Genomic DNA, 16,112 nt, shown 5'->3' with positions numbered 1-16,112 from the left:
AGTATAATTTAGTATAGCAGCTCAGTTAAATGTGATTAGACTTTTTAACTTTAAGGCTTTATTTGATAGGACCAAAAGCTAAATGCTAGACTTGTGGCATATGGAAATAATAGTACAGAGCAGTGAATTTTGTGTTAGAATACTATGATTTGCTATAGGTATAAACCTTATTTGTGAGAGGTGGTTTTCATTACTCTGAATTATAATTTCAGTGCAATTTCTACAGTATTGTTTTATAATTTATTTTTCATTGCATTCTTAGTAGAAATAGTATGTATATTGAAGAATACTATTTATCCATTGCCCAACAAACAATCTCTTTTCAAAAAGTAAATGACTTGGCAGCTTTGGAGATAGCCAGTAATGCATCTATAATGTAGTTGGACTGTATTAGTGATTTACCTTTCGTTGGAAGTGTTCTTAAAATCAACGAGGTGATGGTAATTTTTAGATTTCAGAGAATGTGTGATTACTACATTGGGTGGGAGATTGAACAAAGTGACCCTTTAAGGATTTTTATAAACTGAAAATTCTGTTCTATAAGAATAAAATGTGGACTTAAGAGCTGCAGTATATAATGTCAATGGTATTTCATTTAGAAAATTAATGTTTACAGAGGAATTTGTAGAGAGGTAAATTTAAGAAGTAAATTTAAGTTTGCTATACTGAGTTTGTAGCTTTTGTGTGTTTAATTGGTGATAGGTGGTGCTATTGTTGCATAGTTAGTGGGAAGAGCCTAGCATTCCTCATATCTTCTGCTTCCCAAGTGCTATAGAGGGATTTGCCATTGTGGCCAATAAATACATTTTAATAATTATTTTTATAAGCTAAATGAATATGATGGCTATTTGGGTATTACCATAATTTAACATTTATAAGAGACAAAAATATTGACAGTTTGCAGCTCTTAAATTCAGGTAGAAGAGAAGCTGAAGATCTAAAAAAGTAGTTAATCTAAAAGACAGCTCTGCAGATTTATAGTTTAATATTGGAAGATTGATAAGCCTTTTATAATGTATACAATGTTGATATTTTGAACTCCTTGTTTGGCAGGCCTATTTTTAAAAAAATACCATCAGCGTGTTTATGGAATGTTTATCATTTTTATATCTGTTGTAAGTTCTTAGGTATTTAGAACAAGTTATTTCTATATCTCTTGTAAGTTTTTGGGTATTTAGAACGAGTTTTATAATATTTGCCATTTTCCCTATCTGATATTACATATTCCATCAAACACTTGAGAATTAAGAAAATGTATTGGAAACTACAGTACCACTTATAGTAGTCTGGAAAGCCTTTCTTAACATTATGATTTAATACGTTCAGTATTTCAATTAGCAAATTGTTCTTTTGAACCACTAATTCTGAAAAGCAATTGTTTTCACACTTGACACAAATATTAGTCTACCTCTTTTACTTTGGGATTAATAGACTGCTGTACTGTTTATATCTGAGGAACAGATCTGATATGACTGAAAATGAACAGACATTCATACGTGTTTGATCTATGTGTGTAATAAGAATAATGACATATAAAGATGCGTACATATTTTTTTATGCATAGAATACTGAAATTTAAAGCATCTTGAGGTCCTTTAGCACCTTTATTGTCTCAGCTTATAAATGCAAAGGAATATAGGCTTAGAGGAGGTAGGGGAAATGTGGAGATGTTGGTCAGACGGTGCAAAGTTGCAGTTTTGTAAGATGTACAAGTCAGGGGACGTAATGTTCAGGCATGATGACTGCAGTTAATAATACTGTATTGAAGACTGGAAAAATAGATTTCAGATACTCTTATCACACACAGAAGGTAACTCTGAGGAGGTGACTCTGGTAATCATTTCACCATATATATGTATATCAAATCTTCATGTTGTATACCTAAATGTATACAATATTTACTAAAATATATTTAGAAAAGAAAATAAGTAATAAAAGTTTATAGAGGTTAAATGATTTACTCAACGTAGTTAAGGGTAGCTAGGGTTGCAGAACCATAGCTGGCACCTAGGTCATTTACCCTCCACCTCAGTGTTCTTTGCAACATGTTTTGCTCTTTTTCATCTATAACAATTTGCGAAAGTTACTACAACATTTAAGTTCTGCTTTTCAGAATGCTAAGAATATTTATGTTTTTCTTACATGGTAAACTGAATACTAATGAAAAAAAATCAGAGTTGCTTTACTCTAAAATGGAAGGCAGTCATACAGGAACCGAGCAGACTTTAATAAACTGGTAGTTTATTAAAGATAAAAATTATAGGTTTTCAGAACAGACCTTTTATTTTCCTATTCATATTAAGTGCATGCTCTTATAATTTTCTAAAAATATTTGTGATAATTTAAGGTATTAATATACTTAATGTGTATGGTCAGCCATAAATGGGTGTGTGAACGTACATATACTACATTTCAGACCAAAAATTGTGATAAAAATTTAGGAGATCTTGTTTTTGTATAATAATGTTCTGACCTGTCTTTTCATTTACTGAATTTTTTTTTTCTGTCTTCTGCAGATCAGTGGGGAAGCACAGGAGCTTTTTTCTGTTCGACATGGCCCAATTCGAGCAGCTAGGATCTTGCCTGCTCCACAGTTTGGTGAGTGTAGCCCTTAAGAAGAAACAAATCATTCAGAAAGAGGTTTCTCTTCTACTGGTCTTGGACATCAGACAGCAAGAATGATAACTAAAGTCTGTTTTCCTCCACGTGTCCATACTCCTTCCCCTCCTCCCTCCAAGATAAACTCTTAGTTCTGTCAGTTGAGATGGAAATAGGTAATCTTAACCAATTCAGTATGGCCATTCACTTTCTGCTGCGGTTTTGATTTATCTTCGTCCTCTTTGATCTCCATTTAGTTTCTGACTTTGCTGGCTCTTTCTTGAAGCCCTCTTCTCTCTTGGTTTTCATGGCGGTGCTCTTCCCAGATCCCTTCCTTGCTGACTGTGCTGCTTTTGTTCTGTTTCTGGTTCAGCTTACTTCTGTGGGTATTCCCCAAGTCTCTGTTGTCTTCAGTGTCTTTGCTCCTCTCAGTTATACTTACTGCCTTGAAGAGCTTGGTTTTCACCATTATCTCGATTGTAGATGAGTCTGCTGTCTGTATTTACAGCTATGGCAGAAGTACAGTTTCGGGCTTTTGACCTTGGATCTCCGCTTTAATAATGAAAACTTCTTAATATTGTATGTAACTATTATGTATTTTTAAAGTTAAAAAACCAGATATATGGTTAAATTACATCTGTTATTTGGAAGCGTAAATAATTCCCAACTCTTTAATGATCTGAGCTTTCTAAGGGTTGTATTTTCTCTTTAATTTGCCTATGTTCACTCAGTAATGCTTTTGTATGTGCACTAAAAACAATCATATTAATATCATTTGCATAATTTAAAAAGAGGATATTAAAATATTTTAATGCTATTATAGTTTTAAAGTTTGTTCAGAAGTTGGGAAATCTTCCTGTTAATACTTCCTTCTGCAGTTATTTCTGTAAATTGGTGAGAATGATGTTTATTAAAATGTACTACTATTTGCATAGCTAATGTTAGGGATTAATTTAATTATTAAATCTACTTAATTGAAATGGTAAGGGTGGAGGTAATAAGGCAACAATATCCTGCTGTCACGTGGAGATTTTTCCTTGTTATTGAACTGTATGGCATCTACAGTTATCAGCTTCGTCTCTGCTTTACACTCTCTTTCTGTTTTCTGTTGCATTTGTGTTTTGGTGAAATTTTTGACAAAGAAGATTGTTTTGGAATAACCAGCCTCACTGGATGGTTGGAATCAAGAAGAACTTTATTGCTAAAGGACTCTGCCATGTCTTTGTTTATTTTGTATGTAATTCACAGAGGCAGATTTTTCTCCTTTCATTTCAGTTATGAAGTTCTTTTCTTTATGTCAAATATGTATTATTTATTTATTTTTTAAAAAAAAAATTTATTTATTTATTTATTTATTTTTGGCTGTGTTGGGTCTTTGTTGCTGCAAGAGGGCCTTCTCTAGTAGCGGGCAGGGGCTACTCTTCGTTGAAGTGCGCGGGCTGCTCATTGCGGGGGCTTCTGTTGTTGCGGAGCACGGGCTCTAGGCACGTGGGCTTCAGTAGTTGTGAATCGTGGGCTCTAGAGCTCAGGCTCAGTAGCTGTGGTGCACGGACTTAGTTGCTCTGCGACATGTGGGATCTTCCCGGACCAGGGCTCAAACCCGTGTCCCCTGCATTGGCAGGCGGATTCTCAACCACTGCTCCACCAGAGAAACCCTATTTATTTTTTATATTTTAATTTTTTTTGGCCACACTGCATGGCTTGTGGGATCTTAGTTCCCTGACCAGAGATGGGACCTTGGCCCCATGTGGTGGAAGCATGGAGTCCTACCCACTGGACTGCCAAGGAATTCCCCTCTTTATGCCAATTATTAATGTTCAGCTTTTCTCAAATTTTTTACTTTGGGCAGAACTATATGAGAGAGTATAAAGCTTTAAAAGCTAATATTGCTAGTAGAATTTGAGTTTGTTTAATTTACTTTGTCTAATTAAAAGAAAGATTTCTCTATCCACTATAATATACATTTATTTATTTATTTAATTAAAAAAAATTTTTGGCCGCATTGGGTCTTCGTTGCTGCACGTGGGCTTTCTCTAGTTGCAGCGAGCGGGTGCTACTCTTCATCGTGGTGGCTTCTTTTGTTGCGGAGCATGGGCTCTAGGTGTGTGGGCTTCAGTAGTTGCAGCATGCGGACTCCAGTACTTGTGGCACACGGGCTCTGTAGCTGTGGCTTGTGGGCTCTAGAGCACGGGCTCAGTAGTTGTGGCACATGGGCTTAGTTGCTCTGTGGCGTGTGGGATCTTCACGGACCAGGGATCGAACCCATGTCCCCTGCGTTGGCAGGCATATACTTAACCACTGCGCCACCAGGGAAATCCAACTATAATATACTTTTACATGCACTATAAGATACTTTAAATATACTTTTTTTTTAGATTTAAGATGTAATTTCACAAAACTAAATGTTGTATGACTTGCAGAAATTATGTTACTTTTATTGTATTTAATTTTTTAGATTTGTTTTCATCAAACGTGCAACTGATCAGATAAAATTTGTAACGGAAAATAGAATACGCCTTTCCTCTCTTCTGCCCGTTTTGCTTTTGCACTCACTTTGGTGGAATAAGTCCTTTGGTAGCTTCCTGAAAAGGGATGTGTGGTAGATCTTGTTTGTCTGAAGATGTCTTTATTTTTCTTTAATTCTTGATTGTTAATTTGGGTAAGAAATACTTGTTTGTAAGTAATGTTACTTCAGAAATTTGAAGGTATTGATCTAGTGTTATGGTTGAAGAATCTCAAGCCATTTTGATACCTTTTTCTTTGTATATGGCTTGTTTTTTGCTCAGGAGCTAATAGAATGTTGGCTTTTTTCCCAGTGTTCCAAAACTTTGCAGTGTTGTTTCTTGGTTCATATGTTATTCTGGGCCTCTTTGATGTAGAAATGCAAGTAGTATAGTTATGAGAAAATTCTTTTTCTTTTTTTTTAATATCTTTATTGGAGTATAATTGCTTTACAATGTTGTGTTAGTTTCTGCTGTACAACAAAGTGAATCAGCTATATGTATACATAGATCCCCATATGCCCTCCCTCTTGAGCCTCCCTCCCACCCTCCCTATCCCACCCCTCTAGGTTGTCACAAAGCATCGAGCGAGAAAATTCTTTAAACTACTTTTTTGATGGTTTCTTCTCTTAAATTTTCCATGTTCTCTCTTTCTGGTACTTGTATTATTTGGCTGTTATATCCCCTAGAATGATTAATTAAAAAATAATTTCATCCCTGTTCCTTTTGGGAGATTGTCTCAATATGGATTACTAACTCTTCTTGAATAATTCTTTTCTGGGACGTCCCTGGTTTTCCAGTGGTTAAAACTCTGTGCTTTCAATGCAGGGGGTGCGGGTTCAATCCCTGGTCGGGGAACTAAGATCCCACATGCCTTGTGGTGTGCCCCACCCCCTCACAAAATGATTCTTTTCTGCTGTCTTTTTTTCTTAACCTCTCCTCATGCCCAACACCTCTCTCCCTCCCTTCCTCCCTCTTTCCCTCCCTCCCTGTTTTTCTTTCTTGGTGTAATTTACATGTAAATATTACCAAATAGAATCCAGTGATCCATAAAAAATTTATACATCAGGACCAAGTAAAAGATATTCCAGGAATACAAGGTCGGTTAACATTTTGAAAATAAATCAGTGTAGTTCACCATATTAGTAGAATGAAGAAGAAAACACAGTTGATCACCTCAATAGAAGTGGAAAAAAACTTTGGCAAAATTTAATAGCCATTTGGGATTAAAAAAAAGCTTTTAGCAAATTAGGAGTAGAAAGAAACATCCTCAGTATGCTAAAGATAATCTATAAAACAACCTATAGCCAACATTATAATCTGTAATGATATATTAAATATTATACTTTCTTACTGAGTTTGGGATGGATCCTGTCACTACTTCTATTCACCATTGAATTCAAGTCCTAGCCATTACAATAAGGCAAGAAAAATGAATAAGATGTAAATATTAGAAGGAAAGGTGTAAAATCATCTTATTCATAGATAATTTGATTGTATATGTAGAAAATACAAAACAATCTACAAACCATTAGAATTAAGAAGTGATTTTTTTAAAAAAATTAATTATTTAATTAATTTATTTTTGGCTGTGTTGGATCTTCGTTGCTGTGTGCGGCCTTTCTCTAGTTGCGGCGAGCGGGGGCTACTCTTTGTTGTGGTGTGTGGGCTTCTCATTGCAGTGGCTTCTCTTGTTGTGGAGCACAGGCTCTAGGCATGCGGGCTTCAGTAGTTGTGGCTTGTGGGCTCTAGAGTGCAGGCTGAGTAGTTGTGGCTCACAGGCTTAGTTGCTCTGCAGCATGTGAGATCTTCCTGGACCAGGGCTTGAACCCATGTCCCCTGCATTGGCAGGCGGATTCTTAACCACTGCCCCACCAGGGAAGCCCCAATTAATAAGTCATTAATAAGAGCTGTTGCAAAAATCATCAGGAAAATACTAGCAAACAGAATCCAATAGCACATTAAAAGGATCATGCACCATGATCAAGTGGGATTTATCCCAGGAATGCAAGGATTCTTCAGTATACGCAGATCAATCAATGTGATACACCATACTAACAAATTGGAGGATAAAAACCATATGATAATCTCAGTAGATGCAGAAAAAGCTTTTGACAAAATTCAACATCCATTTATGATAAGAACTCTCTAGAAAGTAGGCATAGAGGGAACCTACCTCAACATAATAAAGGCCATATATGACAAACACACAGCCAACATTGTTCTCAAGGGTGAAACACTGAAACCATTTCCTCTAAGATCAGGAACAAGACAAGGTTGCGCATTCTCACCACTGTCATTCAACATAGTTTTGGAAGTGTTAGCCACAGCAATCAGAGAAGAAAAAGAAATAAAAGGAATCCAAATCGGAAAAGAAGAAGTAAAACCGTCACTGTTTGCAGATGACATGATACTATGCATAGAGAATCCTAAAGATGCTACCAGAAAACTACTAGAGCTAATCAATGAATTTGGTAGAGTAGCAGGATACAAAATTAATGCACAGAAATCTCTTACATTCCTATACACTAATGAGGAAAAATCTGAACGGGAAATTAAGGAAACACTCCCATTTACAACTGCAACAAAAAGAATAAAATACCTAGGAATAAGCCTACCTAAGGAGACAAAAAGATCTGTATGCAGAAAAGTATAAGACACTGATGAAAGAAATTAAAGATGATACAAACGGATGGAGAGATACACCATGTTCTTGGATTGGAAGAATCAACATTGTGAAAATGACTATACCACCCAAAGCAATATACAGATTCAGTGCAATCCCTATCAAACTACCACTGGCATTTTTCACAGAACTAGAACAAAAAATTTCACAATTTGTATGGAAACGCAAAAGACCCTGAATAGCCAAAGCAATCTTGAGAAAGAAAAAAGGAGCTGGAGGAATCAGGCTTCTGGACTTCAGACTGTACTACAAAGCTACAGTAATCAAGACAGTATGGTACTGGCACAAAAACAGAAATATAGATCAGTGGAACAGGATAGAAAGCCCAGAGATAAACCCATGCACATATGGTCACCTTATCTTTGATAAAGGAGGCAAGACTATACAGTGGAGAAAAGACAGCCTCTTCAATAAGTGGTGCTAGGAAAACTGGACAGCTACATGTAAAAGAATGAAATTAGAACACTCCCTAACACCATACATAAAAATAAACTAAAAATGGATTAAAGACCTAAATGTAAGGCCAGACACTATCAAACTCTTAGAGGAAAACAGGCAGAACACTCTATGATATAAATCACATCAAGATCCTTTTCGACCCACCTCCTAGAGAAATGGAAATAAAAACAAAAATAAATAAATGGGACCTAATGAAACCTAGAAGCTTTTGCACAGTAAAGGAAACCACAAACAAGACGAAAAGACAACCCTCAGAACGAGAGAAAATATTTGCCAATGAAGCAACTGACAAAGGATTAATCTCCAAAATTTACAAGTAGCTCATGCAGCTCAATATCAAAAAAACAAACAGCCCAATCCAAAAATAGGCAGAAGACCTAAATAGACATTTCTCCAAAGAAGATAAACAGATTGCCAACAAACACATGAAAAGATGCTCAACGTCACTAATCATTAGAGAAATGCACATCTACATTTGCAAACTACAGTGAGGTATCACCTCACACTGGTCAGAATGGCCATCATCAAAAAATTTACAAACAATAAATGCTGGAGAGAGTGTGGAGAAAAGGGTAACCTCTTGCACTGTTGGTGGGAATGTAAATTGGTACAGCCACTATGGAGAACAGTATGGAGGTTCCTTAAAAAACTAAAAATAGAACTACCATATGACCCAGCAATCCCACTACTGGGCATATACCCTGAGAAAACCATAATTCAAAAAGAGTCATGCACCACAATGTTCCTAGCAGCACTATTTACAGTAGCCAGGACATGGAAGCAACCTAAGTGTCCACTGACAGATGAATGGATAAAGAAGATGTGGCACATATATACAATGGAATATTACTCAGCCATAAAAAGAAACGAAATTGAGTTATTTGTAGTGAGGTGGATGGACCTAGAGTCTGTCATGTCATACAGAGCGTATAAGTCAGAAAGAGAAAAACAAATACCGTATGCTAACACATATATATGGAATCTAAAAAAAAAAAAAAAAGGTTCTGATGAACCTAGGGGCAGGACAGGAATAAAGACACAGACGTAGAGAATGGACTTGAGGACACGGAGAGGGGGAAAGGTAAGCTGTGACAAAGTGAGAGAGTGGCATGAACATATATACACCACCAAATGTAAAATAGATAGCTAGTGGGAAGCAGCTGCATTGCACAGGCAGATCAGCTTGGTGCTTTGTGACCACCTAGAGGGGTGGGATAGGGAGGGTGGGAGGGAGACGCAAGAGGGAGGGTGTATAGGGATATACGTATGCATATAGCTGATTCACTTTGTTATACAGCAGAAACTAACACACCACTGTGAAACAATTATACTCCAATAAAGATGTTAAAAAAAAATAGAGCTGTTGCATACCAGATTCATTAGATCTTTGGTGAACTGATGCCCTTACAGTGTATTTTTCCAGCATTATTTTCAGCCGTCACCAGTAACCCCTCTCTAAGCCTTCCTCTCCCCAACAACACTCACTCCTTTGTGATAGTTTTATTGAACTTTCGTTTCCTCAAATGATCCATCTTCTTTCTTTCAGACCTTTTCATTTGCTATTTCCTCTTCTAGAATACTCATGTCCTAACCCTTCTTTCTTGTTATCCAATGTCAGTAGTATGTGCTCCCATAGGATTTACTGGTTTTTTATTTTAGTTGCTCAGTTGCCTCTTAATTGCTAGGTTTGTAGGCTGTTTTCATATCTTCAGTACCTAACAGAGTACTTGATACAAGGTGTTAATAAATATTTGAATGTTGCTGCATGGTATAATGTTTTGAAGGTTATGATCTAGAAGAAAAGCAAGTTCCCTTTCTGTAGGTGATTCTGTGCAAAGTCTGTCTCTTAACTAAAAGCGGAAAAACTGAAGGATTTGGATGTTCTTTTACACTGTAGAAGGTCATTATTGTATTTAATGGGCATTTACTCCTAACGACACAGTTTGTACTTCCCTATATTTTCATGGTTACTAACAATAATTGATTACGTTTTTAATGAACCTACACTTGCTTTAGAATTGTTTTCAGTGCAGTCTTCCAGGAAGCTATGACCAATCAATTGGTATTCTCATGTCAGATAAAAGCTGTTATTTGTTGTCTTTCAAATCTGTCTTTTTAGAACTTAATTCCAAGTAAATTTTTCTTACTTGTTACTCTCAGGAGCCATAGTGGTTTTTAGTAACTCAGTACCTCGCTTGTGAAATAGAATATAGCAATATGTGTGATTTAATATATAAGTTAAATTTAATATAAGTTAAAAATTTTATATGACTATAGATTTTGTGCTAATAATGCTTATTTCCAAGGAATGGGATCAGAGGACACATACATTTTAATATGTTTTAAATTTCTTAATATAAAGACCATACAATTAATTCTAACCAGTTAAAGTATTCATTATAAAAATTCAAGGAATACTGAAATGTAGAAAATGAAAATTCACTTGATTCTGTTATTAGAGATAAACCCAGGTTACCTCTTTACTTTCCTTCTTTTCTCTCTTTACTCAGATACTGAGCATGTATTGATAGCTTAGAGTATGCATTTCCTGTTTTTTTCCCCCTAAACTATTCATACATGCGTGAAAGTAACTTGTAGTAGTATGTCCAGGACCTGATTCAAGTTCTTTACATGTATTATATGTATTTGCTATTGATGTGTATATGTAGGTTTTTTCATAACAGTTTATATTATGAATGTCTTTCTATTTCAAAACTTCTTTCAACATTGCTAAAAATTATGTCATTCCATTGTATAAACATTTATATTAATTTTAACCTTTTCCCTATAACAGGTTATGTTGTTATATGCTTCTGTATATGTACATTTAAAAAATACACAAGGAATTATAAATATTTTTAGGATAATTCCTAGAAGGGGAATTACTGGGTAAAAGAATGTATACATGTAAAATGTTGATACACGTTGTAAAATTGCTTCTCAGAGAGAGTATGTTGTCATTTATATGAGAATTCCTTTTTTTCCCCAATTCTGTCCTCTACTGGCTATTATGAATCTTTTCAGTCTTGGCCTATGTGATGGAGGAAAATCCTATTCTTGCAATTTTTCTGTCTTTGAGTGCTAGGGAGATTAGAAAAATCTTCGTATTTTTACTGTTCAGTCTCATAGTACCATGCTTGTTTGTACTCTTTGCTCTTCTCTTATTGATTTCAGCTCTCTACTAGATTATTATTAGTGAAATATTATCATGGATATGTGTCCTGTAGACTTCCTGTGTAGTTTGCAACCTATCTTGTTATTTGGTGAAATCTATCAGTTTTTTATGTTATATATATTTAGTTTCACAAAAAAAAACTTTGTATATTTTACCATGTCTTATTTCAAATCATGACTCTCTTTGAATGTTGTATTTTTTGTCTTTTTGTAATTTGTTTTCTTTTTCTATTATATCTTCCTGATTGTTTCTTGCCAACCTCTGATTTTCATAGCTTCTGGGGGAAATTTCTCCTTTATTATGGTCTTTCCCTTACTGTAATATGTTCCTTTGGAATCACAGAAACAGTGGTTTATTAATCATTGCATTCTCTGCAGTGCCTTGCATAATATGTGGAATATATATGGGTGGTGCCCCGAAATGAATTTATCCAGTATTTTATAAAAGAGAAACTAGAGCTCCACTTTTGTATAAAGTTTTTTTTTCTTTTTTTTTTTTAGTCATTTATCAGTGACCAAATGGAGAGCGCCGCTTTTGACTCTGAGTTTATAACTCTATTAGGAATTATCTTAGCCTTGTGCTTATGCTGTTTGCTTATTGATTATGGAGTAGACGATCATTTTGGCCTCTCACCTGAACCAGATTTCTTAGAAATGCAGATTGAACCTTACTCGTTATCCTTAGGAGTCCAATATACTGAGTATCTGAACTTCCTTGTTTTAGAGCAAATTCTTATAAACTAGCGCCTTTACTCTGGGAAGAGACGGACTCTGGAGATACAGTTTCCTCAAGTGCCTGTGAACCGAAATCCTAGTACTCATCCAAAACACTGGGTAGCCAACTTGGCTTATTCCTTTTAGATTATTTTGTTATTACATACTACTGGAAAGGTACTATTGTTTTTTGTTCTGCTGTGCTCGGAATTCACAGTTTCACACCTTAAAATATTGAAAGGTTTTAAAATAACCCCAAGATCCAACCCATTTTTCCCTTACTGGAGCGTAAATGCCGTGTATTTTCTGAAGCTTGTGATACTGTAAACAGCCCACCCATGCAGCCAATAATACTAATTGTTGCTGCCTTTTTATGATATGAATGGCTTAAGTTATTTTCTAGAAGCAAATATGAGTAGAACACCTTTAGAATTGTTAAACTTTTTCTCATTTTCTTTTTTTTTGGGGGGGTATATTTTCATATAGGGTGCACTTTCTGTGTGTTGAATTTTCATTACTTTTCTCAGTGTACAAGTTACCTCTTTCATCCTCTTCAAACAAGTTAAATGTGGCTTTTGTCACATTCAAGGAAGAGCTCTTTGATTTGTTCAGTCATATAAATTCAGAAATTCTGCTTAACTTTTCCAGAACGGTTTGCCATAATTTTTTTTTACTGTAAAAATTTAATAACTATGGTTAAACAAGTAAATCTTTACACACACTCACAGTCTGTTCATCCAAAACACTAGCAACCTTCCAAAAGTAGGCCAACTGACATTTGCTTACAGTCATCACCAGTATTTTGCAAAGAGGAAACAGGCTTATCGACATTTTAAATGGCCAAACTATGAGATTTAGGGCTTCCCTAATGTTTTCTGCTCTAATTACTTCTCAGTTTGCTTTGTGTATGTTTTTCGTAACACCTAGTCCTCATCAGTGGAGCCTTTATTACTTGGGATCATTTAGATTTTTACAAAATTTTGCTAAGCCCATTATTCAGATAAATTATAACTTGGGAACATTTGTTCTCTTCACTATCAATTTCTTTAATACTTTTGGTCAGAGAACAGTGTTTCTAATAGAGAATGTTTGCTTTAGAAGTGCTGCTTTTTTAGTTAAAAATTTTTTTTTTAGTTTTTGGAGATGTCATGGTATTAGAGAAATTGATTTAAGGGTATTCTCAGTTTATACCTAAATATTTGATCCCTGTAGTTAGGGACTTTTCATATGAGGGCTATCGTGAATGGGAAGTATACTGAACAGAAAAGAGAGGAAGTAAATCGATAAATCAAGTGTATAATGTTGCTTAGTATTTTTCACATGAAATTCTAGGTTGATAATAAACATTATCACCATTTTACCGCTGTCCTGCAAGGTGAATGCCATGACACATAGCTGATAAGTGATCCAGCTGGAAATTGAACTTTAAAGCTCGCTCCTAAATCATTTAGGCCTCACTGTCTCCCATTATATGATTTTTCCATTATTACAGGGAAGCACTTTTACCAAATCCAGGTGTTTCTAGGCTGTGTCTCTGACAGCGTGAATCAAACAGTTGTGTATCAGTTGAAATGTGTAAAAAGTATCTCTGTTTCTCTGTGTTTTCATCCACTTTTGAAGGTCTAAAGTATCTTCAGTTGTGTCTTTATTATATTTGGAGCCCTTGGTTGTTTAGTCTAGTGGTGAAGAGCATTGAAAATAGTCAATATCGGGACCAATATATAGGAAAGCTATTATCCTACATTAGTGTATTTAAAATTTTAAGCTGTTGGGATAAAGTATGTCACAGAGACAGCTGTAATCTATTTAAGTTACATTCACCCTAAATTAAATCAGCCCTTTAAAAGAAACGTTGGTTCCCTTTACAGGACTTGGTATAAACTATTAAAAGTACATCAAAAGGATTAGTGACGGATATCTCGAATCAGATAAAAACAAAGGTGTAACATGAAGCAACTAAATTACATGTGAGCTTAATGATTCTGACCCAAATAAACAGACTTGTAATGGAGATGCTGATTATTATCAGTACAGCTTAAATGCTTTTTTACTTTAGAACTGTAAAGAAGATTGTAGGTGTCTTAGTGAATTGGACAAATTATGGTCTTGGAAATCTGTGTTTATTTATCACAACCATTCCTAGGTGTGAAAATGAAAACTCATAGTTTCCTAATTAATAGTTATTTTAAAGTAAGTCTTTTAGGGACTTCCCTGGTGGTCCAGTGGCTAAGACTCCACACTCCCAATGCAGGGGGCCTGGGTTCCATCCTTGGTCAAGGAACTAGATCCCACATGCTGCAACCAGGAGTTTGTATGCCGCAGCTAAACATCCTGCGTGCTGCAATTAAAACCCAACACAGCTAAATAAATAATATATATGAAAGCTTTTTTTTTTAAACATCTTTATTGGAGTATAATTGCTTTACAATGGTGTGTTAGTTTCTGCTTTATAACAAAGTGAATCAGTTATACATATACATATGTTCCCATATCTCTTCCCTCTTGCGTCTCCCTCCCTCCCACCCTCCCTATCCCACCCCTCTAGGTGGTCACAAAGCACCGAGCTGATCTCCCTGTGCTATGCGGCTGCTTCCCACTAGCTATCTATTTTACGTTTGGTAGTGTATATATGTCCATGCCACTCTCTCACTGTGTCACAGCTTACCCTTCCCCCTCCCCATATCCTCAAGTCCATTCTCTCCTAGGTCTGTGTCTTTATTCCCGTCTTGCCCCTAGGTTCTTCATGACCTTTTTTTTTTTCTTCTTAGATTCCATATATATGTGTTAGCATACGGTATTTGTTTTTCTCTTTCTGACTTACTTCACTCTGTATGACAGACTCTAGGTCCATCCACCTCACTACAAATAACTCCATTTCGTTTCTTTTTATGGCTGAGTAATATTCCATTGTATTTATGTGCCACATCTTCTTTATCCATTCATCTGTTGATGGACACTTAGGTTGCTTCCATGTCCTGGCTATTGTAAATAGAGCTGCAATGAACATTTTGGTACAAGACTCTTTTTGAATTATGGTCTTCTCAGGGTATATGCCCAGTAGTGGGATTGCTGGGTCATATGGTAGTTCTGTTTTTAGTTTTTTAAGGAACCTCCATACTGTTCTCCATAGTGGCTGTACCAATTTACATTCCCACCAACAGTGCAAGAGGGTTCCCTTTTCTCCACACCCTCTCCAGCATTTATTGTTTGTAGATTTTTTGATGATGGCCATTCTGACCGGTGTGAGATGATATCTCATTGTAGTTTCGATTTGCATTTCTCTAATGATTAATGATGTTGAGCATTCTTTCGTGTGTTTGTTGGCAATCTGTATATCTTCTTTGGAGAAATGTCTATTTAGGTCTTCTGCCCATTTTTGGATTGGGTTGTTTGTTTTTTTAATATTGAGCTGCATGAGCTGTTTACATATTTTGGAGGTTAATGGGACACATCTTTTCATATGCTTATTTGCCATCTGTATGTCTTCTTTGGTGAGGTATCTGTCAGATCTTTAGCCCAGGTTGTTTCTTTTCTTGTTGTTGAGTTTTAAGAGCTCTTTGTATATTTCAGATAACTGTGCATGTGTATAATATTTTTTCCCAGTCCATGGCTTGTCTTATTCTCCTCACAGTGTCTCTTGTAGAGCATATTCAAATGTTTTTTTCCTCTTCCCTACATGTATTTTAGCTTACTTGATGCTGTCTCACAACTCACTGATGCTGTGTTCATTATTTTCCTGTCTTTTTTTCCCCTTTTGTGTTTCCAGTTTTTGTGCAGTATCTAATCTATCATTAACCTATCGAGTGTATTTTTCATTTCAGACACTGCATTTTTCATTTTTAGAAGTTGTGTGTGTGTGTGTTTCTGTATGGAGAGATCTCCCATGTATTTTTTTTTTATATATATTTATTTAGGCTGCGCCAGGCCTTAGTTGTGGCATGCGGGATCTTTAGTTGCGGCATGCAGACTCTTAGTTGCAG

At 35.7% G+C, this 16,112-nt stretch overlaps 1 protein-coding gene across 16 annotated transcripts in view; it reads left to right on the top strand.

Annotated features, from left to right (window-relative positions):
• Positions 1 to 16,112, top strand: part of BCAS3 (BCAS3 microtubule associated cell migration factor) — a 569,341-nt gene that overhangs the window by 44,180 nt on the left and 509,049 nt on the right. For all 16 annotated transcript variants that reach the window (XR_014238437.1, XM_082372026.1, XM_082372012.1 and 13 more), the window contains exon 6: positions 2,517 to 2,598. Coding sequence is in view for 15 of the 16 variants with exons in the window: in XM_082372026.1 (XP_082228152.1) it covers positions 2,517 to 2,598 (82 nt within the window). In the remaining variant the exon portion in view is untranslated. The remainder of the gene's footprint in view (positions 1 to 2,516; positions 2,599 to 16,112) is intronic.

Source organism: Balaenoptera borealis, assembly GCF_965194805.1.
Source record: "Balaenoptera borealis genome assembly, chromosome: 20".
NCBI lineage: Eukaryota > Metazoa > Chordata > Mammalia > Artiodactyla > Balaenopteridae > Balaenoptera > Balaenoptera borealis.
This window is presented reverse-complemented; position numbering and strand designations above follow the sequence as displayed.